The 24,885-nt window shown below is 48.9% G+C and overlaps 2 protein-coding genes across 2 annotated transcripts in view; one reads left to right on the top strand and one right to left on the bottom strand.

Annotated features, from left to right (window-relative positions):
* Nucleotides 1-120: 120 nt before the first annotated feature.
* Nucleotides 121-5,409, bottom strand: RLBP1 (retinaldehyde binding protein 1). Its single transcript, XM_021537390.3, has 8 exons — nt 5,391-5,409; nt 4,519-4,562; nt 4,159-4,287; nt 3,717-3,918; nt 2,418-2,596; nt 1,304-1,462; nt 562-672; nt 121-451 (listed from the first exon to the last, which is right to left on the bottom strand). Exons 2-8 carry the CDS (start codon nt 4,528-4,530, stop codon nt 293-295), a joined length of 951 nt encoding a protein of 316 aa, XP_021393065.1. The 5' UTR covers nt 4,531-4,562; nt 5,391-5,409; the 3' UTR covers nt 121-292.
* Nucleotides 5,410-7,534: 2,125 nt separating this feature from the next.
* The window catches only part of FANCI (FA complementation group I), a 24,891-nt gene continuing 7,540 nt past the window's right edge, over nt 7,535-24,885 (top strand). The window contains exons 1-25 of the mRNA XM_021537619.3: nt 7,535-7,675; nt 7,762-7,834; nt 8,636-8,766; nt 9,466-9,622; nt 9,702-9,759; nt 10,193-10,234; nt 10,495-10,618; nt 11,547-11,632; nt 11,810-11,942; nt 12,175-12,267; nt 12,764-12,900; nt 13,692-13,872; nt 14,459-14,546; nt 15,715-15,845; nt 16,498-16,568; nt 17,462-17,576; nt 17,975-18,097; nt 19,189-19,257; nt 20,313-20,414; nt 21,233-21,421; nt 21,516-21,637; nt 22,024-22,188; nt 22,437-22,616; nt 23,891-24,054; nt 24,467-24,543. Of these exons, the coding sequence (XP_021393294.2) occupies nt 7,592-7,675; nt 7,762-7,834; nt 8,636-8,766; nt 9,466-9,622; nt 9,702-9,759; nt 10,193-10,234; nt 10,495-10,618; nt 11,547-11,632; nt 11,810-11,942; nt 12,175-12,267; nt 12,764-12,900; nt 13,692-13,872; nt 14,459-14,546; nt 15,715-15,845; nt 16,498-16,568; nt 17,462-17,576; nt 17,975-18,097; nt 19,189-19,257; nt 20,313-20,414; nt 21,233-21,421; nt 21,516-21,637; nt 22,024-22,188; nt 22,437-22,616; nt 23,891-24,054; nt 24,467-24,543 (2,895 nt within the window). The 5' untranslated portion in view covers nt 7,535-7,591. The remainder of the gene's footprint in view (nt 7,676-7,761; nt 7,835-8,635; nt 8,767-9,465; nt 9,623-9,701; nt 9,760-10,192; nt 10,235-10,494; nt 10,619-11,546; nt 11,633-11,809; nt 11,943-12,174; nt 12,268-12,763; nt 12,901-13,691; nt 13,873-14,458; nt 14,547-15,714; nt 15,846-16,497; nt 16,569-17,461; nt 17,577-17,974; nt 18,098-19,188; nt 19,258-20,312; nt 20,415-21,232; nt 21,422-21,515; nt 21,638-22,023; nt 22,189-22,436; nt 22,617-23,890; nt 24,055-24,466; nt 24,544-24,885) is intronic.

The following is a 24,885-nucleotide window of genomic DNA, read 5'->3' as shown; positions in this document are numbered from 1 at the left end:
TAGCCCTCCCTTCCCAAAGCCCACACTCTCCTGTCCTCCCCTTGCAGCTCCAGGAAATGCTGTGGGAGAGAGCTGGTGGCCTCCTTTCTCCACCAGCTCTGGAGGGAAGGATCTGTGCCTGGGAGGGACAGCCCTCTGTCTGGAGAGGGGACAGGAGGGACAGGCATGGAGCAACGCACCCAGGGTGCTTCAGCACGAGCAGTCACTCGACCGATGCTACAGGAGGGAGGTGGCTGGGGTTAGAGGGCCACCTCTGGTGCTGTGGTACAGGGGAGGGCAGCAGGCTCCTGCTTTAGAGAGCCGTGTCCTCAGATTCGATGCGAGGCCCAAAGAGCTTCTCTGCAGTTGCTTTGCCATCGTACTTGGGCAGGTTGCCACCAAAGTCTGCTGGCAAGATGTCAGCGTCGATCTCCTGGTAGAAGGATTCCAGCTCCTCACCGTGCACAAAGACCTGGAGGGAGATGGGAGTGACCCTCAGCAGAGGACCAGGGCAGCTCTCCCCAGCTGCTCTGTTTCACCCAAGGACGTGCCTTTGCCTGCAGGTCCCTTCCCCACACTCACCCTCTCCAGCAGTTTGCTCTTCAGGAACGGTTTGACCACGTTGTAGGTGGTGGTGAAGTACCAAGGCTGGTGGATGAAGTGGACGGCCTTGAACCGCGCTGGGAAGGAGTCCTAGGATCCCAAACCCAGATGCAGATGGTTACAGATGGTGATCTTCCCTTTGCTCAGATCTTGCCCAGATCTGAGCAGGCAGCACTGGATACACCAGCACTGCACGGCTCCCCTCGCTCCATGTCCCCTTCTCTATTTGATGGCCCTTTTCTGTTCTGACCCAGAGCATCAACCATCCTGGCCTCAGGAGTACCAGGGAACTGAAGAGCCTCTCAGACTGCTCACTGCTCCTACTCCATGAGAAGGACCTCCCCTGGGAAGAGCCGAGTGTCTTTGGCATTTGGTCCAAGGGCAGAAATTCTGGAGTCTCCAGGAGTCTGTGAGTCTCCGTCCAGCCTGGGCTGGGCTGGGCTGAGAGGCTCATGAGGAAAGCCCTCCAGGCCATGCCCGAGGATGCTGCAAGAAGTGGTAGTACTGCTTCTGGCTAGCCATTTGAGAAGGGAGATGGGGTGGGCAAAATTTTTCAGGGTTAAGCCAATTAGCTGGCAAGGCAGGGAGAGGGTGGTGGAGCCTCTCCTCAATGCTTTCTCATTGTTCCAAACCCTGCTAGCCCTCCCACCTCCCTTCTCTGAGCTCCCTGCTTCCCCAGGGTCCCCTCTGCCACTGCTGGGTGCAGACTTTGCCACCTCACCTGCAGCATGTCCACCATCTTCTTGAGCTCTGAGGGTTTGATCCCTGATGCCTGCTGCATGGTGAAGCCCTTGAAGTTCTCAATGATGCAGAACCCATTGATCTGGGTCTCTTCGTTCTCCAGTAGCTTCTCCAAGATAATACAATAGGCACGAAGGATCTAATGGAGAGGAGAGACAGCAGGGTCTTGTATGAGGTCTCACCTCCCACAGACCCTAGGGGGTACTCAGGAAGAGTCCCATGGAGCGTTATCCAGGGTCTGTTGGACTCCAGCCTGCTTGTCACAGCCAGCCCCCAGATTTCAGAGCAGGGAGGGGGTGACCACATTCTGTTTTCAAGTCATGAGCATCAGATCTGGATCAGTGATACACTGAGACCAGATTCAGAGCTAAGCAGAAAAGGAAACCATGAGAAGCTGTGAGTTACGTGTTTGGAACCTCTTTGCCAAGAAACCCTTTTCATGCCCTGGGCCTCAGTTTCCTCCTGTGCCCTTGATTTAATGGTGTGGTGCCTTTCTGCAACCCATGTTACATGGGCTGAGGGATGCACACCCTGAATTTGGCATGCATCTTGCACTGCATCCTTTAGGGTAGACTGTTACATTGTGCTCATGGGCATTCTGTTCCCCATTCCCCAGGACCCCTGTGACTCTGATCAGATAACCCTGGACCCCTCCTTCCTGCCCTGACAGGGTTGCTGGAGAGCCAAGAAGGCCTCTCTGCCCAAAGTCTAGATAAACCCCTGACATTTCCTGTTCGCCCTCTTTTGCCCCGCTCTCCCCAAGGACATCACAGAATAAAGAGAGCTGAACCATCATATATTGGGGTAAGAGCCTCTTTTGGAAATCTTTGCCATCTCCTGATATTCCTCCCCTCAAAGCCTCGGATCTCTGGGCTAGCCTGATAATTTAGGGGCTGAGAGGGTAGAAGTATCAATAGACCATACTTTCCCAGGCTCCATCAAAGGATAAATCCAAAGTGCTACAGACTTACTTCCACCTGTATGGCTGGACGGATGCACGTGTGTGTGTAAGGAGGATGTGCTCACATGTGCCGAGCGGGACAAGCCCAAAAGCAGCACCACTGCTGTGGGAGCAGCCTCTGAGCTGGGCTCACCTCATCGAAGGTGATCTCCTCGTAATCCCAGTTCTCGATGTTGAAGAGCATCACCACCCGGCCGTACTTGTCCCTGCTGGCCAGGATGCCGGGGTAGCCGGCCTCGATGGTGCTGCGCACGGCCTCGGGGCTCAGGTTGTCAAACAGCTCGGGGTACTGCTGGCGGAAGTTCACGTAGCCTGGAGAGAGGCAACAACTGCAAAACTGCCTGCTTTCCCAGCCTCGGGAAGCTGGGGGAGCTGCCAGAGACAGGATGGGCTAATGATGGTGCGATGTCAGTGCTGAGCCCAAGAGCTGTGGAAAGCTCTGTCCGTGGCCCACATGGGTCAGGTCTCCTCCAGCAAAGGGGAAAAGAGAAGCTCAGCAGCAGACCAGCCCCAGCATGCTTGGTGTTACCCCTCCCCTGGCCAGGAGCCTTCCACGCCTGCTTTCTTTCCAACACCTTAACAAGCAGATAAAGTAATTTCCCCCCTCATTTCCCTTCCCCCTTTCCTCCCTGTTTGGGTGAAAACCCCCATCTACCCTCTCTTGGCACCCGGCAGGCACGAAATAAGGAATTTCATCCTGGGAAAATGCAGGCAAACAAAACAGCTCGTCTGAGAGCCAGCACTGATAATTGCAACTCATTATCCCCATAGCTGACACAAAGAAGAGCAGAGCTGGAGACAGGCAGGTTCCAGTCAGCAGCCACCCTCTGGGCTGCTCTTCTGTTCCCCCTCCATGCCTTTGGGTCACTCCCAGTGTGAGGAGAGGGTGCCACAAGCACCCAAACCTGTCCCCAGACCTAGAGGTGCCCCAGGGGGGTGCAGAGCCTCCCAGGCACCATGCACAGAAGCATCAGGAGGGTGCAGAACTGGCTCCTTACAGGGGTACAGAGGGGGGAGTGTGGGGCATGTACAGGGCATGGGGGTCTCAAGGGGATGCAGCCCAAGCCAGCTGGGTTTGCTACATGAACGAAACCATCACCAAATGTGAGGGTTTTTTCCATTTTGTTTGAGTAAACTTGTGAGGAGTGGGATTGTCCTGGTGCTGCAGGAAGCCTCTTGTCACCCTCATTTATTTCCTTCCCCATCCCGGCTTCTTCCAAGCCCCTCAATCCTGACTTTTTCTATTCATACCCTCTCTCCAAACCCTGACTTTTTCTATTTATCCCCTCTCTTCATTCCCTTCCCATGTCAGGGTCCTGCTTTGCCAGCACAGTCCAGTCTGGGCTAGGAGGCACCAGGAGAGGACTGGGAGCTGCTGGGGGATGTGTACCCTCGTCCTCACATGGCATCACAGCCCAGGACCCCTCCCCACCTTTCAGCAGGTCATAGGCTCTGTGGACATCGAACTTGCGAGCACGGATGAAGCGGAGCAAGAAGGAGTCGTCCCTCTCCTGCACCTTCTCAGCCACCTTCTGGCAAACGTCCTCGCCGCCCGCCCGCTCCTGCACCAGCTCCCGCAGCGCCTTCACCGCCACCTCCCGCTTCTCCTCCGTCTCGTTCAGCTCATCCTTTGCCTGGGGGGAGCAGAGAGGGGACCCAGTGATGCCACACACACATTCTAAAACACCCTGGGGGTCGAGGAGGCACCCAAAAACTGAGGGAGGACAGGAAAGCTGGGTCACTCAATCCCCAGCTTGGAGACATTTTGGTAAGTGCATCCCCCACCAGTGCAAGAGGCAGTCGAGTCTCCTCTGGCCCCTGAGGAGCAGGTGCCTCGGGCTGCAGCTGTCCCCCATTCCCCACAGCCTCCTCACCTTCTGCAGGGTGTGTGGGGGGATCTTCTCGCACCTCCCAAAGACGGGGCCGTGGTCCTTGGTGGTGAGGCGCTCCAGCTTGGAGCGCAGCGCCTGCTCCTCCTCCGACACGATCCGGAACGTGCCCGTCTGTGGGGAGGAGAGGATGTGGGGGCTCCCCAGACAGCCCCCCAGCTCCCTGCCCCACTGCAAGTCTCCTTGGGAGCCACAGGGAAGGGGAGAGGCTCCACACACACACACTGGGGTTGGGATGGACTGTGTGCTGCTTGGACTAAGGTGCACCCCGTGCACCCCATCCCAGCACTGCAGGAGGGCATGGTCAGAGCCCAGAGGATGGGGCAGTGTGGGGACAGTACTCACAACTGCAGACATGTTGTCCTCTGTCTTCTGTCAGCAGCAGGACACTGGCAGAGGGAAGGAGGAATCAGCATGGATCCAAATGGTCTCCACGGCCTCCCTTATGCCCCATTCCCTGACATCTTGCACAGATGGGGGCAGAAGTGGGTGTCCAGAGGACACCCCCAGCCCTCCTCAACTCCATCATCTACTGCCTGCATCTCTGCCTGCCCGAGGAACCTGAGCAGCCTGGAGAAACACCAGGGATGTTTGCAAAAGCAGCTTAAAAATCTGTGTATTGATCATCTGATACTTTCACATGTTTTTCTCACTCTGCCTTTCCTCTTCGGGCTGGGAGCATCTCAGCCTGCACTCACTCAGGTGGTCTCAGAGTCTCAGACCACCTTCACATTGGCAGAGGTGAGCATCCAACTTTGGCCAGGCAGCCAGCTCATCCTTTTATTTCTGCTACCAAAATAAATAATATTACCAAAGTAAATACTCATCCACAAAGTGTTTCCCAAACTCTCAAGTCTCACTGCTCTACCAACAGCAAGGCTGGACTGTAAACCTCTCTGCATCTTTCCAACACAGCCTGGATGAAAGACCTTGTTGCCATCCATGAGGAAGAGGGCTGCCTTCATTCTACTTCCAGCATCTACCCCTGCCTATCTGTAACACCAGCTCCAAGCCCAGACTGTGAGAGGGATGCTTGGCTCCAGCTCATCCATTTCCCAGGGGCATCCTCTTTCCCTCCTCCTCCTGGGAAAGGGAGAGGCATCCCCTTGTTCCAGGCATCAAAACCAATTCAAGCTCTGCAGGTGCCAGGTTGAGTGAGGGCTGGATGATGGTCTTCAACGCAGTCCTTTCAGCTGAAAAATGTCCTGGATACTCACCAGGAAGAGGAAAAGCTGAACTGTCCTCGGCAGGTCAGTGCACAGAGCTGAGATGGAAGCAGGGATGGTGAGGCCGGAGTGGAGCAGCAAGGAAGCCGGGCGAAAGCTTTGTAGAGTCACCGGGTTGGGATTAGACCGTCACAAGGCATCAACTCACTGCAGCTTTGCAATTAAGTCAGCCCAGCCCAGGAAAGAAACCCCATTAAAACATTACAAAAGGCAACTGAGGAGAGGGAAGGAGGGAGCTGGGGCTCCACCACCAGCCAGAGCGTGCGTGGAGAGGCGGGCTGGATGCCGGACCCGATTAACAAAGTATAAAAGCTCCTTGTTGTGTAACTCGCTCATTAGCACGGGGCAGGGGCAGAGGCAGGTGGTGGGCAGCCTGCCATCCCAGCCTGCTCTCTGGGGCGAGCAGGACAGGTCTCTTCCCCAGCTTCTGCCCAAAAACCCCTGGCAAGATCCTGCTGTGAATTCAGCCATGTGGGCAGGGTCTGGCTGCGGGGATGGGTATGCAGCAGAGGATGCTCCTGGGACTCTCCAATTCCTCCCCTATGAGGCCTCCCAAACGAGCATCCATACAAGGCCCTTTTCAGCTTTTAAAACAAAAACACATGGGCAAAATTTCTGCAATACTCTCAAGTGATGATTGACTGCTCGGAGCTCTGGGAACTGGAAGCCATCCACCCCCAGGGAGATGCCACAGACCCATAGGGAGGGGAGCCCCAGGATGTGGGAGAAACAAAGGTCAGTCCACATGTGGGTGCAGCAGGATGGCAAAATGGGTTTTCTGGGCTGCCCCAGCATGCTGAAGCTATAGGGCAGGAGAGTCCTTGCAGCCTTAATTCTTTGGGTCAAGGTTTGTGGGAGCTGCATGAAGATGTGGAGAAGATGGAGCTGTGCTCAGGCCCAGGAGAGGAGTTTGGCCAGGCTCTTACCATGATGGGGATTTTGGGGAGCTGGCAGGGCCAAGCTAAGCACCAGAGCAGGGCTGAAGGGACTTACACAAGGCATGTTTTGTAATGCCTCTGGGATTTGCGGATTTGGTTTCCACACAGGGCTGTCCTGCAAGCGGAGCTGAGACCCCAATGTGAGGGAGGGAGGAGGAGGAAGGCACGAGACTCCAGATGAAAGGCTGGGGTGCTGCCGAGGGAACATTCAGACCTGTGCCAAAACCCCGAGCAATGCCGCTGTGGCCTGAGGCACTGTGCACTGCTCTTCAGAGGAGACCCCCAGCCCTCCCATCCCCTTCTCACACCAGCCCTGGTGCAAGGCTCAGCTCCCTCCTGCAGCTCGTTGGACCTTTGTGCGCAGCTCAGCACAAAACAGTGCATAACAGGGGTACATCATCAGCATGGGGTTTCTCAAACAGGCCCAATAATCTCTCTTGGGGTGCCAGAGAGAACCTGTGATCCCTGAGGCACCTGGGCAGCCTGGCCAGCACACTCATCACAGGTGAAACAGTTTTGCAGACACATGTACAACCCCTGGCATCACGAAGAGAGTGTTTTGTCCTGGGTGAACGGGTCTCGGGGGGACCCACCCTGATGTACTGTGACAGAGCCCCTAAGTGCCCCTCTCTCCCGGGTCTGTTATCCCCCTGCCCACAGCGCCATGTCAAACCCGCAGCATCAACTCCTGCTCCATGTGAGCACGGGGTTTGCGAGAGCTCCCACGCGGGGCGGGCACCGCATCCTTCGGCCAAATCCCGCAGCTTAAAGGCGGGCTACACCTCCTGGTACGCTAGAGCCCACCTCACGTCCCCCGGAATTAGGGGGTTTACCCGAATGCATCTGAGCCCCACGTGGGTGCCACTCGCTGCCGACGGGGGTGGCCCTGAATGGGCACTTTGTGCCCAAATGTGGGTACCCGCGGCTGCACGCCCCGCTCCGGGAGCGCTCCCACTGCGCGGCGTGGAGTTTCCCTCACGGGAGATAACCCAGGAGCAGGGGCTGCACTCCTGTGCCATAGCTCTGCGCAGGGAGGCCGGAGCGGGAGACCCGCCGCGGTCCCTCCCTGCCCGCCCCTCTCCGTCACTCGGTGTCACCGCCCGCCCGCCGCCGGCCCCCGCGGGACTCGAACCCGCGGCCGGCGGGAGGGCGGGAGCCGCTCCCCGCGTGACGCGCGGGCACTTCCGGGCGGGAATTTCGGGGGACGGAGCCGCGGCGCGGCGGTCCCGGGCGGTCCCGGGCGGTCCCGGCCCCATGGCGCAGCGCATCCTCTCGCTGGCGGCCCAGGACGGCCCCGAGCGGCTGCAGGAGGCCCTGCAGAGCCTGGCGGAGGGCGAGGTGCGCGCTGCCCGCGGGCCGGGCGGGGAGCGGGGCTGCGCCGCGGCCGGGCGGCTCTCAGCTGACAGCATCCCCCTGTCTTGCAGCTGGGCGACATGGTGACCAGGCAGGCCCTGAAGGGGAGGGAGACGGCGGCTCTGCTGAGGGGGATCTTCAAAGGTGGGTGATGAGCGCGCTGCGCTCGGGGGGCTGCGGGCCCAGCCCTGGTGGGGGCCGGTGGGTGCAGCTCTGCAGCACAGGGAGAGTCACTTTTGGCAAGAAACCCGCTCGCCGGGGATGTACAGGGGAGCATCACTTTTGGCAAGAAACCCGCTCGCCAGGGATGTACAGGGGAGCATCACTTTTGGCAAGAAACCCGCTCGCCAGGGATGTACAGGGGAGCATCACTTTTGGCAAGAAACCCGCTCGCCAGGGATGTACAGGGGAGCATCACTTTTGGCAAGAAACCCGCTCGCCAGGGATGTACAGGGGAGCATCACTTTTGGCAAGAAACCCGCTCGCCGGGGATGTACAGGGGACCATCACTTTTGGCAAGAAACCCGCTCGCCAGGGCTGCACAGCACGACATCCGGGGAGATAGCAAACCGGACTGGAGTTGTGGAGAGCCCGCGGTGACTAAGGTTTACTTTTGAGAGCCCTGAGGGACCTCGCAGTAGCGCTGAGCTGGCCAGGTGAGGAGAGCTGGTTGCCAAGCTGGTTCTCAAGTTTTGACACTCCCTGGTCTCCGGCTGCTGTTAGCACATCCTGAACCACAGGATGTGCTAACAGAGTGGCCGACTACTTTATCCAAGTATCTCGTTTCCTGTTCTCTAGGGTTTTTTATTTATTTTGTTAGATAGGTAAAATAAGAAGTTGCAGCCAGGTGACAGTTTATCCCTGCTGATTTCCTGCAGTTTAGCAACATATTACTTGCATAACTTTTCTCCCCATTCTTCTGTCCCTCTATTTTCTTGCTGTAAGGCTCCCCCTGTTCCCAGAGAAGCGGTGTTCTCAGGAGACTCCAGGTTTACAAGCACTGTGTCCCACTAGTGGAATCAGGGGACCTGCATTTGAGCAAGGTGTCTGAAATCATAGGACTGCTGATGCTGGAGGTAAAGCTCCTTTGGGCTGGCTTTCTTGGGCTCTGCTGAGTATAATTTAACATGTAAATTGAGATATTTCACTAAACCACTGAGGAAACTTAGTTGTATCCTTTCCATGGATCTTCCTTAGACTAAATTAGCTGGTGTTGGAGTTGGCTCTATGTGTGAATTTTATTATCTTTAGATATTTAACATTAGGCTCAAAACTCCAAACCTATAATCACATAATTGTCACCCTGGTTCTTAAGATTTTCTAAAGCCTTCTGAGTTTACATTCTGCTGGAGGACTTTCCCACACAATTTCTGTAAACAACAGATTGTTTACATTTTTTATGGGGGTAGAGAAACTTGATGTACTAGTAGTTTGTCCAATGTCTTTGGAGAGGTGGCCCATTCACTCTCCAATCCAATGTCACATTTAGGAAAGTATAAAAGTCAGAGTCAGAGAATAAACTTTTCTTCTTTACCTTACAAATAGCAGGTAGCATGTGTCGTGCTTTCACGTGTCTTATAGCAACAAATAATTTTGATTTATTGCTGTGTTCTGTAAAGAACAGTACAAAACAGTGATCTCAGGCTGAATTTTTCTTGAAAGGGAGCATTTCCCTGTAAGAAATTCTGTCTTCTGCTGGGTTTTGGTGACAGTTTGGATGTGTATGTGGAATTCTGTGTACTGCCTCAGGCTCTCTCCTGTTTATGTTCTCCCAGGCCCGCCAGCTGCCAGGCCACGCGCTAGCAGAGCTTGCCAACCTGTTTGTGGATGTCATTAAAGGGGGCAGCCTGACCAATGGGAAATCCTTGGAGCTGTTTTCCACTGTTCTCACGGCCCTGGCCAGTTCAAAGGAGAACCTGGCTTATGGGAAAGGTAACCCCCTATCAACTCTTTCTCTGCAGCTTGTACTCCCTTCCTCTAGAATCAACTCTTAAGACTTTTGCTTTTTCAGGTGAACTGAATGGGGAAGAGTTTAAGAAACAGCTGATAAATACCCTCTGCTCCAGCAAGTACGTGTGTCTGGCAGGTCTTGGTTGTGTGGCAAAACATTGTGTTTCACATTGTGCTTGGAAAAAGCATCACCACGGGCTGTGTGTCCTGTCATCCTTGAATCTGTGCCCTCTCTGACACTGTCTTCTCTAGCTGGGAAAGTAGTGGAGTACCCTGTTCCCAGATCTTGTGAGACTGTTGCATGAGCTGGTCTCAGGAAGTGCTTGGTTTTATTCCTTTTCTGGCATTTGTTATTAAATGGGCGTGGGCAGTTCAGAACTACGGAAATGTGGGTAGTTAGATTGGTGCTGATGATTTCTGGTGGAAATCTGGCTTCTAATTTTAGTATCAGAATGTAACAGGGAAATGGTGGCATTGAATAATTGTGGAGGGGAAGACTTAAATGATAGTCCAGCTTGCTCTCAATCTTCCAATATATCTTTGTTTTACCAGGTGGGATCCTCGGTGTGTGATACATCTTGCCAACATGTTCAGGTAATTCTTTTTCACTTCAACATTGACTTGTGCCATGGTTCTGTCTGTGTCCTATTTCATAAGCAGTTTGGGGCAAGTACAAACAGGAGGGCTGACTATACCAGGCAGAGCACCATGGATGGCTGGTCAATGAGCATCCATACCGATTTGGATGCAAAACACATCTGGGCGTGGCATCGTGGATTTTGTTCCATGTGTGAGTGAACCTTGGCAAATAAACAACATATTTATTAAAAAAAAAAAAAAAATTGATTCAACAGGGATATTCCACTATCAGGAGAGGAGCTGCAGTTTGTGGTGGAAAAGGTCCTTAGGATGTTCTCCAAGTTAGACCTGCAGGAAATTCCCCCTCTGGTCTATCAGCTGCTGCTGCTTTCTGCAAAGGTAAAGCTCGCAAGAGCTGGATTTCCCCCAGGTTTAGTCCAACAGAAAAAAAAAAGTCCAGAGTGATCTGTAGTCTGGATTTTGGCAGGGATTCTGATTGTTCCCAAACCACGCTGTAGGGACACAACAGAACACCAGCAGATTTTGTTTCCTCTAACTCCCTCTAGCCTGAGGAAGCTGACTGCTCAGAGAAAGGTGGGATCTTGGTCTTCCTTGTGGGAAAAAAAGCAAAGCTTTGGGAAATAAAGGATGAGCACAGACCTAGCAGACAGCAGAGAGGATTGGTTTTTCTCAGTGTGGTTTTGCTCTCTCTCTATGATCTGCATGCACCAATAATAGCTCATGCACTATGATTGTCTCCTGGGCTGTAGTCTGACTTGTACTAGGAATGTGTCATCTCCTGTGCTCTTCTCCAGAGCAAGACTGCCAGGGACATCTCTGCCCTTTGACAGGGTGATCTGGCTCTTTTCCTTGCTTCATTTGTGACCAAGTCAATGCCAAAATGATCCAAAGACAAATTATATGTGTGTTATAGAGGGTCATTTGGGTTACTGGCCAAAATGTATTGTTTAGATTTAAGGTTAGGAATTTGAAAGCTTTCCCAATTGATTAAAACATAAAGGATCCTTTCTAATTAATAACAACTTCAAAAAAAAAAAAAAAAAGAAAAAAAAAGACAAACAGAACACCTGTGAGCCTGAGTTTCTTCCAGCTATTCTATAATGCAGTCAAAAGAAATAAGTGCAGTCAAAAGAAATATGAAAGCTGGAAATCTGGAAATGAGCCATAGAGGAGTGCTCACCTATGTGAGCAATTTATGGAGGGAAATGAAGGATACCCTAAATTTGTGATAGGTGTGGGAATTGAGTTTTGTTCTCTAGGGTACTGCAGACCCTGCAATGGCTTAATGTAATGTCCCGCCTTGCAGGGCAGTAAGAAGACTGTTTTGGAAGGAATCATCAGTTTTTTCAATCAGCTGGATAAGAGACAGAAGGAAGAACAGAGGGTTCCTCAGTAAGTTCTTGCCCTGTCTCCCCCTTTCTTTACTACCTGGGTATTTGTAGGCACACTGCTCCTGCCCAGGCCTCCCTGAATTTGAACACTTAAACCTTGTACAAGAACATCCTTCTTGTTCCATAAGGAATGATTTCTGGCTTTGGCTGGCTTATTATTTTCTGGTAAAACTTACAGGTCAGTGGACCTTGAGGTGGCCACAATGCCCCTGGACCAGCTCCGCCACGTGGAAGGCACCGTTATTCTCCACATTGTTTCTGTCATCAACCTGGACCAGGACCTGGGTGAGGAGCTAATTAAACATCTGAAGGTATGGCAGAGATGGAACAGCCACTGTTCTTGAAGATACTTCTTGAAGCAGGGTTTAAAAACTTAATTTATCATCTGGACAAGGGATTTAATAATTTTTATGATTGCAGTCATGTTCTCTTTAGCGAGTGTTGTGATATGTTTAAAGAGACATGTGCCTGATGGCTTCCTGAATTTCCAGGGTGTTTCAGTAAAGACAACAAGTTTTCTCACTGCTCCTTGCTGTTTCCTAGACTGAGCAACAGAAGAACCCTGGTAGAGCCCTGTGTCCCTTCAGTGTAGCTCTTCTGCTGTCAGTTGCTGTAAAACACAGACTGCAAGAGCAGGTATGTGCTTGATAAGCTTGCAGAGAGCTTCCATGGGGATGCACTCTGCACTCCCTGTAAAGGAAAGGAAGCATGGTTAGCTCAGAGTCCCATCAGAATTAGGCTTAATATGGTTTCAGGATGCTCGTGGGCAGGCAATTAGATCATTGGTGTATGCTGTACTTTACTGAACACTCTAAAAGACCCCAGAGCAATATCACAGTTTTCCAGAGTAGTGATTCCTGTGGGTTGGTATTGTAGGATGAGAAGAAAAACAGTCTATTTTTTAATGTTTTGGCTCTGTGGTGGCCACATGAAGAGCATCTGGCAGCAAGTCACCCTCCTTGAGGCACTTAATGAGACTAGTGTATTTGTCCTGACAAAGAAGTGAGTTAAGATTTTTGGCAGGCTGTAGTGGAACTTGTGTCTGGCTGGTGCTCTTACTGGAACATACCCAAGACTATACAGGTCCCATTTCAAAGATCATTTCCTTACACGTAATGATTTTATGTTCCAGATATTTGATTTCTTGAAAACATCAATCACAAGAAGCTGCAAGGACCTGCAGTTCCTTCAGGCCTCCAAGTTTCTGCAGGATTTGTTTCCTCAACAATATGATATAACTGCTGTCATTCTGGAAGTGGTGGAAAATAGGTGAGTTGCTGCCACGTGCTGCAGAACATTCAATGGGCTTTAGAAGTGGGGAGAGTTGCAGCTTTGTTAAAACACTCTAGGATGCTAAATACTTCTGACCATGTGCTGGCAGGGATCAGTGTCAAAATCCAAAGGTTTTATCCCAGTTTTATATTAGCGAATTAAAAAAAAAAAAAAAAAACCAACATGTGGCTGTATAAATCTGCTCCTTCTGCCTCAAATCTCAGGGTCTGGTGGTACAAAGAACTAAACTGATCAGGGCCTAATCTGCAGTGTGAGTCATGCTGCTGGCTGTAGTTTGTGTTCTGATCAAGGGATGAAGAGTAGGTTCACTGTTTAAGGAGGTTCACTGGTTAGTCCTTTAAACATCCTGTGGAATAGCTCTGGACTGTCACCAGTTGACCTTTAGTTTGATGGGAGGCATTCCTCTTCTGTTTTTCTCCAGCTTGAAGATCTTGAAGATCAGTAGGGTACTCGTGCATCACAGTTGTAGCCTGCTGTTAAGTTCAGGTCAGACCTGAAAGCACATTATTCCCCATGGTGAGGAAACCTTTGGGTTGGAAACAAATTCTGATAGAGAACCAGGACTGCAGAGATGGGCTGAGCACCTGTCCCTCAGCCTAAGGACAGTCACAGGGTTATGGGGGCTGTCATCTTCCCTGCTGTCACCAAGTGTCTCTCACTGGTGCTTTGGACCCTGGAATGCCTGCAGAAGATTTTACCTCTGCTCTAATCCAAACTTTCCTATGGATAAGTTGTTTCTTTCCTCTTCTATTTAATGCTTTCCTCAGTGCATTTGGTTGGGACCATGTTACTCAGGGCCTGGTGGATCTTGGCTTCAGCCTAATGGAATCCTATGAACCAAAAAAGCCCTTTGGAGGAAAAGCTGCTGATAACAGTTATGGCCTTTCAAAAATGCCAGCCCAGCAGGCTTGCAGACTGGGAGCAAGTATCCTGCTGGAAACGTTTAAGGTAATGTAGGTTTTGGAGAAGTTTGTTTGTTTTTTTTTTTTAGTGGGGGGAGAACAACTCTGTTCTTATTTTATCCTGGTAAACAGTGTCAAAACCTTGCCTGCGATATCCACTGTGAGTGTTTTGCAAACAATGCTAGATTTTGTCTCCTATTTGACCCTTTCCAGCCAGCCTCATGAAGAGCTAATTCTAATCTGTTCCAGCTGTCATGATACTTGTGTAGTCCCTATTACAGTTTCCAAGAAACTGCAGAAGTAGAGAAGGTAGAAAAATTCAGAGGTACAAATAAAATCTGACAAGATGGGATTGAAACCCATTCATCTTCAAACTGGTAAATTTTCATCCCATAGATGATTGGAACCATTATGTTCTGAGTGTACTGTGTGTGCCTTGATGTGCTGGTTCTGATTGTTCTGGGATGAAATTTGAATCAAGTAGTATGGATTTAGCTGAAATGGGACTTCTGGTGACCATCCTTGCTTACCTATCAGATCTGGATTTGCTTTGTACTGTACAATGCCTGTGCTGTGAAGTACAGGAGTATCTTAAAGGTTTTGATTTTTATTTATTGTTCTTCCTCATTCAGGTTCATGAGCCCATCAGAAGTGATATTCTTGAGCAGGTCCTGAACAGAGTCCTCACAAAAGCAGCATCTCCTGTTAGCCACTTCATAGGTAACAGAAAAGAGAGAGAAATGTGCTCTACTCTGTGGACAGTCACAACACAGCTCCTCAAAACACATTATAGAATCACAGAATTGGGTTTGGGTTGGATGGGACCTTTGAAGGTCATCTAGTCCACTGCCTTGTAATGAGCATGGAGATCTTGCACTAGACCAGGTTGCTCAGAGCCTCATCAAGCCTAACCCTGAATGTTTCCAGGGATGGGGCATGTACCACCTCTCTGGGCAACCAGTGCCAGTGTTTCACCACTCTCACTGTAAAAAGTTTCTTCTTTATATCCACTTTGAATCTACCTTCTTTTAGTTTAAAACTATTAGCCCTATTCTTATCACAGCAGCAACTGATAAAAAGTCTGTCCCCATCTTATAAACCCCATTTGAGTACCAAAAGGCTACAACAGGGTATCCCCAAAGTTGGCTTCTCCAGGCTGACCAACCCCACTCTCTCAGCCCATCTCAATACCAGAGGTGCTCCAGCCCTCAGAGCATTTCTGTGCCCCTCTGGACCTGCTCCAGCAGGTCTCTGTCCTGCTTGTGCTGAGGACTCCAGAGCTGGGCACAGTACTCCAAGGGGGCTCTCAGCAAAGTGGAGTAGAGAGGGAGAATTCCCTGCTTCAAGTTGCTGGCCAAGCTGCTTTTGATGCAGCCCAGGATGTGATTTGGTTGCTGAAGTACCTACTGAAGTGACCTGAAGCCAAGAAAATCAGTTGTTTCTTCTCCTCTGACTGAGGTATCAGCTGCATCAGATTGCCTTGTATTCATCACAGGTGAAAAATATGTTTGCAGGCAGTTGCCATGGAACAGCTGACGCACAGAAAGTCAGGATCATCAGTCAGTTGCCTGTTCCATGTTCCCAGCCTTGCTTTCTCCTTGTCCTTGGGCTTGGGAGCCACTGGGGCTGCTGGGATGTCAGTGCTGCAGCCTCTTCCCTTGCATCTCAGTGCCCTCTGGTGGGGTGAGACCCTTCAGCTGGGCTGGGAGCATTTTTAGTGCTTGGTGTCTGCAGTAGACTCAGTTTGTCGATGCTCATTTTATCATGACCTCTGTGTGTCATGGAAGGTCTTTGATTAGTCTGTAATTGTTAGCTCTGCAGACATCTTCTGCTCAGTCTTTTCTGGCCCCTTGGCATCAGCTGTTCTTTTTGTCCTTTTATTTTTCAGACTTGCTGTCCAATATTGTTGTGTCTGCTCCTCTCGTGCTTCAGACTTCATCCTCCAAAGTCACAGAGACCTTTGACAATTTGTCCTTTCTGCCCATTGACACAGTGCAAGGGCTTCTCCGGGCAGTACAGGTACAGCTTTGCATTTCTCCATGGATCTCCTTGCTCCTTTAGTTCCAGTGACAGCTCTGGGCCACAATTATATGCATGATCTGATAACCCTCCTCATTAAATAAGCCTTCGTTCTCTGCTGTGGGTTGTTTGGTGTAGCATGGAACTGTTCTTCAAGCATGGATTTGCATGTGCCCTCTAGCAAAAGGCATATGGTGTGGTCTGGCACAGGACCAAAACTGCTCTGTGCTGACCCTTCATCTGGAAGATGCCCAGATGCTGCACCCTGTAGAAAACTAAATCTACAGTGTTTAGCTGAACAGCTGTAGCTGTCACGTTGATTTTTCTCCTTCCAAGCTCCATGTCAGTGTTCCTCTTTGCCTAGGTTGAGATACTGCCCTGGTGTTTTAACTTTTACCTGTTTTGTCCAACCTGGGGATAACAGTTATTTTCCTAAGCCCTTACACTGTGTCCTCACTAACCTGCTAAGGTGTCTCACTGCCACAGCTCTCTGGGTTTTCTTGTCTATTTTGATATGTTTTGGTCTTCCTACTGTACCGATGACAGTACTGGAAATGCAGGGCCAGATGGGCCTGAGGAAGATGAGCTCATATGCCCCAAGGGCTTGGCATGCCTTAGTGCTTTTCTCTCCAAAGGTTATTTTCCTTTCCAGCCTCTGCTCAAAGTCAGCATGTCAGTGAGGGACTCCCTGATACTTGTTCTCCAAAAAGCTATCTTTTCCAGGTAAGCTGGGGAGAGGATTCTTCGAAAAAATTTCTACAACTCATTTATGGTTTTGGAGCAGAAGTATTTTTATTTTGGGCTAAGTATCTTCTCAGAATGTTCTTCCCATTACTAGATAGTGACATCTCCTGTCCCTTTAGCCTGGAATTGTGGTGCAGTCACAGCTTCAGTGAACTGGGACACAAATCCCAGCCCCCATCTGGATGAATGGGCTTTGCAAGTTCAGAAAGCTGTTGAGAACTCCAAATACATAGGCAAAATTAAAACCAATTGTAACATGTATTTAGCATAGCTAAATACATCCAGGGAAGGTCTGGAAGGAGCCATTGATCAAAGTGCTGAGCTGCCACATTCTTTCTGATCCCTTACAAGGTGTTGTCTTGGTCATGCTTTGAGCAAAGCATCCTGCTGTGATTGTAGACTGGATTTTGTTGACCACTGGCTGCCTAGTTATGAGTATAGAATTCAAAATTTGGGATTATTTTTGAAAGCAAGGGACTTGGTCTTGGGAAAGACTTGGCATTTCTGTGAGTAAAGCAAAACACCAGGTTTTTATTAGAAATTTTTCAACTCTGAGGTCTGTGACACTCTCCCAGCTTTCAAGGGATATTTAATACTTGGGTCTTGGCCCGGGCTCTCTCTGAGTGCGAGCATTGTAAGGACAGAAAGGAGATTGAATATTGTGAGAGTGTAGAGCAGGGGAGTTTCCAGCAAACTGCCAGCTCTAGACTGTTTGGGACTGTACTGCCCTTTTGGGAAATACAGTTGTACAGGGCCCAGTCACTCTGTATTTGTGGCCTTTTTTTTCATTGCTGAGTTGATATTTTATGTGCTTCTGAGTTTCTTGCTTCCACGTTTCCTTACGTAACCCTTTTTCCTGTCCCAATTCCCAGGCAGCTCGATGCTCGTAAAGCTGCAGTCGCTGGCTTTTTGCTCCTGTTAAGAAATTTTAAGGTTCTGGGCAGCTTGGCCTCTTCCCAGTGCAGCCAGGCCATTGGTGCCACTCAGGTGAGTGCTGTTCTGCAGTCCCTTTGTGGCCTTGTGAGACAGTCTGGTGTCTAAAATGCACTGTTTGAAACAATTCAAAAGGGAAGTGTTCCCCCAGAATGGAAATACAGCTTTAGTAAGGATTAGTCCTGGAAATCCAGCAAGGATTTCCTTCCTGTAAGGAAAGCTTTAGGAAGTGCAATGTGCAAAGAGAAGCTGGCCTGGAGATGTTGCTTCTCAGAGTCATTCTCTCTTACAGCACCAGTGCTCTGGGGAGCATTCCCACTGCTCCATGACAATGATGAGGAGCCTGGCAGCACAAGGACTATCTCAGTGATTGTTCAGGGGCCAGACCCTTACCCCTTGCTCCTGTGTTGAGATATTGTAACCAGTATAACGTGACTAATGTTCCTTCTCAGGTCCAGGCAGATGTTCATGCCTGCTATAATTCTGCAGCTAATGAGGCCTTCTGCCTAGAAATCCTGGGCAGCCTGAGGCGATGTTTGAGCCAGCAAGCAGACGTTCGACTCATGTTATATGAGGTAAACATGGTTTCTTCCGTCTCTTAAACAGCCATAAGCTCTTCTGTGGTCTGATTCTTCTCTAGCCTCAGGTAAATAACAATCATGTTATTGTGGAAAACAGCCTTTCAGCTCGGTTTTGTTCTTCATGGGACATGTGTAACATGTTTTCACTCCTTCTGTTGCTGTTTTTTTTGACTGTTATGAACCCAAAGACACGTTGATGTATCTTCTTCAGCTCATGCATTGTTTAAGAGCAAAAATATATCAAAGTCTGTCTTGCTGTGGTAGGGCCTAGGGAATGAGAAGGATATTTGATGCCCTATGAAGAGGAGAGATATAACAGGCACTGGATAGATGTTGAGCTGTTGAGAGTTAATTATGGACTCCAAAGAAAACTCTGTCTGGAGAGTATGGAGAAACTTCCTTAAAGACTGCATCAGGGATCTGTCTTTTCTCCTCTTCCTTTCCAAGTTTCTATAAAAATTTGGCTGTCCTTAGGTCTGTTGTGATAGGCCTGTTATAAAGGGCCATTTTTGGGTGCATATCTTAGGTTGTGTTATCACCATGGGGGTACCACCTTGAGAAAAAAACCCTGTGCCAGTCAGGGAGGTTTTGTTTCCTTCTTGTCTTGGGTTGGATTGACCTTTGATGAGCTGCAGGTTCTGGGTGTACTCATCACTGTTGCTAGAAAACTTGTGCTTGCTTTATCCATCCACTGAGTTTTCTCAGTCTGCAGGATTTGTTGCCTCCTACAGTTTCCCCACTGGCTTGTTTTGCCTTTGAAGCAGGGTTTCACAGTTTGAAGTTGGATCTTGTGCTTGTGTTAAATAGCAGTGAAAGTCACTCTGGGCTTGATGCCACCGCTGCTAGGGAGATGCAGCTTGTGAGAGGGCCCCTGTGAGGAAATTCATACTTTTTCTGATTCATACCTTCTTTCTGTGGTGCCCTGGCTTTGCCAGATATGGAGTTTTACACTGAGCACATTGTTACTTCCTCATGGTTCCTTGCGGTGCCAAAGTGTCATTGCAATCTTATGACACCAACTTCTTATGCCTGTGGTTCATTTTCTGTGCTCTGTCAGCCAACGTGTCCTTCCTTCCTGTCTCCAGGGTTTTTATGATGTCCTTCGCAGGAACTCCCAGCTGGCCAGCTCTATAATGGAAACACTCTTGTCTCAGGTAAAGTCCTGCTCCATGGTGGGGCTGCAGAATTCTGCACTTCAGCCAGTATGGCAAACAATTCAGGTTAAATATTGGGGAAATCGTTTTCCCTCACACTGGAAACATGTTTGGGTGCTGTGACACTTCCCCAAAGAGGTTTTCAAACCCCTGCTATGCTGAGAGAGCAAACTAGGTAAATGTCTGGAGACGGGTTCATTGCCTGCCATGGGGTGGAAGAGGAAGAATCTCTTGGAGCTCTTTCCAACCCTTCAGTTCTTTAGGTGCTGTGGAAAGTGTGAGCCCAGAGAAGTTCTTTGTGTTCTCCCTATTCCTTAGCAGTGCACAGCAGTTACCCTCCCATAGTTCCCCAAGGATATGTGCTGACACAGTAATTATTGTTGCTGTCTTCCCATCGGGAGAATACCCAAGTCCATGTAGGATCTGGGAGGATTAACTCATCCCCCAGCAGTGTTGCTCATGGCAACAAGACAATCACATTTCCTCAATCCATTGGACAGGCTGTGCTTTCTTTGAGACAAGTAATTTTCTTCCCTTTAATCATCCAAAGAGTTCATGCTGACTAATTCCAGCTTTCCCATGACAGTATAGGGTCTGAGAAAAGAACATGAACAGAGCTAAGACAGCTTTTGGGTAACAGAGGGCACTTAATAGTAAGTTGGTGTAAAAGTGTAAAATTTTATAGCATCATTATGTATCTATAACTTTCTATAGCAGCAGCAGCTATTGATCCTCACTGTTTAAAGGAGGGGTAACACTGCAGGTGGGTTGCAAGTGATGTTACTTGTTGAGGCAACACAACAGCAAGTGGTCAGCTAATCCTGTTTTAGGGCACTGACGTGTCCTGGCTGAGGTACAGGAGCAACTCAAGAAGGGATTTTAATCACCAGTAGAGCAGATGACGTGGCTCATGTACTTGTGCAGTCCCCTTATCACAGTGCCAGGTTTTGCTCTCTAGAATGGGGTACAAAGATTATTATACTCTGTTTTCAAACATCCTAAGAGGCTCAGTTACCAAGTAACTGGTTATTTTTATTTCTTGTTTTCTATGACAGATAAAGCAATATTACCTGCCCCAGCAAGACCTCCTGCCTCCACTCAAACTGGAGGGATGTATTATGGCTCAGGGAGATCAAATCTTTCTGCAAGAACCACTGGTAAGAGCTATATTGGTTGGCCACAGCTGCAAGCTCATCTATAACTAGCATTTTAGTTGTCCTACATGAGCTGAATACCTTGTGCTTCTTCAGCCTCTTCTAGCCTGGAGCAATTCTTTTAATAGCAACAGAGCTGGGCATCTCACCCCTGCCTCAGGCTATTTATTAGAGCTCCCCAAGCATAGTGGTTGTGGGGACCTGTGTGAAAAATGCTCTAGGAGTAGTGTTCTTCTGTTATCCTCCATTGAGTTCACCCTACGGGGATTTTTTCCCTCCTTTAATTTAATTTCACATAAAATAGTTGTGCAGTGTGTGTGTGTAACAGGGGGAAGAATTTGTCCTTTGGTTTTGCTCCTTTGAAATTGTTGGAGATGAGACCTCAATGATTTGTTGGATTTCCAAGGGAACAAATTCAAATTAATCATTTTGTTTTCCCCTAAGGAAGCTTGTGTGCAGTAGCACATCCAAGAAGGGCACAGACACTTCAGCTACAGTGAGAGTCCTTTTGGAAATTCCCTTTCCATCTCCTTCAGTACCTGAGGTGGCTGGGTAGAGGGAGCAGTGGGAGTTAAGTCTTTACACCCCATCTAGAAAAGCTCAGGCACAGAGCACTGTCTGAAGCTGGAACTGAGTAGCTTTGTGTGAGATTACTGATCCCCTCAGTTTGGGAATGAGGCATATCCTCAAGACTCAAGGCAGTTACAAAGGCAGCCAGAGCTCCTTACGTCCCACCATAACAGTCTGGCCCATGTCTACTGCTGCCAGTGACCTCCAGCTCAGAGGCTGAGTGTGACTGTGTGGCTGCTTCCTCCTTCCAGGCCCACCTGCTCTGCTGCATCCAGCACTGTCTTGCCTGGTACAAGAGCACTGTGTGTCCGTGCCAAGGAGCTGAAGATGATGATGAGGAGGAGGAGGAGGAGGGTGTGGGATTTGAGCAAAACTTTGAAGAGATGTTAGAATCTGTCACACGACGAATGATCAAGAGCGAGTTGGAAGACTTTGAACTGGTAAATCAGATTTTCAGTTTGACTCAGTGGGAGAAGATGCCGAGTTTTTGTCAGATTTTAAAAGGATTTTTCACTTGTTTCCTTTACCTCTCAGGATAAATCAGCAGATTTTTCGCTGTCTTCTGGTGTCGGTGTGAAAAATAACATCTATGCCATTCAGGTGATGGGAATTTGTGAGGTTCTGATTGAGTACAATTTCAACATCGGGAATTTCAGGTAAAACATTAAATCTTACCCTCCAGCACTAGCTGTGCTATTTTTTACCCAGCTCCTTGGAGTACAGTCTCATTGCAGGCACAGGATGGTAGTGCCAACACAGAATCAGTGATCTGAGTGTGAGTGCCTCGTGGCACAGCCACTCACAGAGCCCTGGGGAGTGTTTTCCTTTGGAATGTCATGTGTTATGGGAGATGGGATCTGACATTTTGTAGAAGAGCAAGTTGAGGAGGATTGGGTGAGGTATACACCGTTAGGGAGGCAGGGGGATGTAACAGGTTTCATAATTTAGGAAGTGTCATGGTGTAATTTGGCAGGGGAAGCTTCAAATAGGAAACTCCAATAATGCATTTTCTCCATTAATGCTTCCTACTATTTTATTGCAGTAAGAACAAGTTTGAGGATGTCCTAGGCCTGTTTACATGTTACAACAAACTCTCTGAAATCCTGAGGGAGAAAGCTGGAAAAAACAAATCTGCTTTGAGCAACAAAACTGCACGGAGCTTCCTGTCCATGGGTTTTGTATCTACTCTGCTCACAGCTCTGTTCAGGTGAGAAGGAGTCCCAGACCTCTGTGGAGCAGAGCCAGACATCAGAACATGTGTTAGTGTCCTTGGAAAGGCTGGTGCAGCTCTTATCCTCTGATTGTTCACTACAAGCTACCAAAACAAAAGGTCTTTTCCACCCTCAGTTCAGCCAGAGATTTTATTTGCAATTTCATATGAAGTTTTGGATCTCATAGGCCATCCCTGAGCTTCCTGTGTGCATCCCCAGTTCTCTGACAGTTCTGGTCCTGCAGGGACAATGCCCAAAGCCACGAGGAGAGCCTGGCTGTGCTGCGCTCCAGCACGGAGTTCCTGCGCTATGCTGTCAGCGTGGCTCTGCAGAAGGTGCAGCAGCTGGAGGAGACGGGACAGACGGACGGACCAGACGGACAAAATCCAGAGAAGATGTTCCAGAACCTCTGCAAAATCACGCAGTGAGTCTGTGTGGCATGTGCAGACATCAGCAATGCATTTGGGGGATTTTTGATTCTCAGGGAGGGTTTTGAAAGAAGAATGCAGTCTGTAACTGTTTGGAATTGTTGTTGTTGCTGGGTTGAGGTCACTGCCTTTCTGTGCTCCTGAGAAATCAAGTGGAGGCACTACAGTTTCTGTGCCATACTGAGTGATACAGCTTTAATAACTTGGCCTGGAAGAACCAAATGCCATCAAATATTTTCAGCCCCTTTCTGACTTCTTGTTCATCACTCATTGTCATAGAGAAGGTAAGATGATTACAGGCTGGATTCTTGAGGCCTCTGGAATGCAGTAAGTTAAAATTCACTTCGAACTATGGAACAAAACAGATGTATGAGGGACACAAGCTTTAGAAATCGTTTGTTTAGGACTTTTGCAAGATGCTTGAAGACATTCATGCATCTAATCCTTTGGAAATCCAAGAATGTGAACCATGTAAATGTCTTTTGGAATCTAGGTCATATCTGCATGGGGTCTTTTCAGAGCCCAGTCAGCAGAGAGCACAAAATGCAAATTACCCCTGCCATGCATAATGCCGGTTTTGTGTCTCACCCCAAATAATAGAGGCTATTTTTGTTGCAGTCATTAGGACTACATGTGAGCTACATGTTTTGCGTGATTGGACATTGAAACAGAATAAGATCATCTGTGCAGGCAACACAACTAATGAGAAGCAAGGAGAGGGAACAAAAAAGGGAAGAAGTGGGGTTAGGGAAGCAAGAAAACGATGTTTGCCTACAAACAGAAAAGTCTTCTTTGGGCCAAACAATTTTGCTTTCCTCACAGCTGTTTACTTTGCTTTGCCTGTTTTTACCTTTCTGATTTTATTTATAGAGAGCCCTGTAGTGAATTCTGACATTTCACAGAACCAAACTGCCACGAATAAAGCTCTTTTTGTCACTGGTAGATTTGACACCAGTGGTCATAGTGGTCTGAGAAAAAGGGAAAGCAGGGTGGAAGAAATGAGTGTAAAAAGATTGACTTGAAATGGGATTGGAAGGTCCCTTGGCACCTGGAAAGAATTAAATTATTTAGCTGTGCAGAAGGAATGCAGTAGCTGTTTTGCTAACATTGAAATAAAATCTTCTTAAAAAAGATCTCTTCCCCTGCCCTTCTTCTATAGGTAAAAGACCTTCCAGTTTAGTTATATTTAAAATATTATCCTAAGAGTAGATCTAATTCTTGCCCTGTGCAGCCAGCTTTACTGGAGTAAATCTCATCTCCCATCCCACAGGGTTCTGCTTTGGAGGTACACTTCAATTCCGACCATTGTTGAAGAGTCAGGGAAGAAGAAAGGCAAAAGCATTTCACTTCTGTGCTTGGAAGGTTTGCTGCGGATCTTCAACACGGTGCAGCAGCTGTACTCTGCCAAGATCCCCCAGTTTCTGCAAGCCCTGGGTAGGCACATGGCACCATTCTGCTCTGGTTTCTACCCTCCAGGTTCCAGCCCACGTGTGGGCAGGTACAGACCCAGCACCCTTTATCCATAACTAGAGAGAGATGGCTCTGGTTCTTGTCTCTCAGCAACAAGGTGGGCTTAGTAGCATAGGTTTTCACACCAGAGACAAGTTCTAGAGATATATTTTACCTGCCTTTATAATAGAGCGCTCAGTCTGTCAGCAGAGGATAGCTGGGGTCTGATACAGCATTCTCTATTTGAAGTTTGCCTTTAACATGTTTTTCAGCTCACCGTGGTTCTGCAGTCTGTATTCATCCTCTAGCTGTGAGCAGTCTTTCCCACTTTTGGAAATAAATCCTGTATTCTGCTCTTGGCATTTAGCTTTTTTCTGCACCTTTCTGTCTCTGCCAGATATTACTGATGGTGACGCAGAAGAAGCGGATATTAATGTCACAGAGAAAGCTGCCTTCCAGATCCGACAGTTTCAGGTGAGTACCACTGTGTGCTGCAAGTGTTCCAAAGCATTTGGGATTCTGGCAGGAAACCCTGCTAGCTCTCTGTTGCTTGACCACAGGGTTTAGTATGTGATAGCAACTGTGGCACTGATTCACTAGCAGTTCAGGAAAGTTTCTGGTCCCTAAGGAAAGCTTCTTCAGGGTGGGTGGATGTGCATGTGTATTTACAGAACTCAAGGTTCTTTATTGCAGGATAAACTTATCCGAGTATTCTAAAAGTCACACTGACCATATGCAGGCTGTATGTAAGCACTCCTTTCAAAAATCAGCACTTGTTCTTGAGAAGAGTCCTGTTTTTGTATTCTCCTTCTCTTT

Source organism: Lonchura striata, chromosome 11 (genome assembly GCF_046129695.1).
Source record: "Lonchura striata isolate bLonStr1 chromosome 11, bLonStr1.mat, whole genome shotgun sequence".
NCBI lineage: Eukaryota > Metazoa > Chordata > Aves > Passeriformes > Estrildidae > Lonchura > Lonchura striata.
Note: the sequence above shows the minus strand (reverse complement) of the source record. Positions and strands in the feature narration are given on the sequence as shown.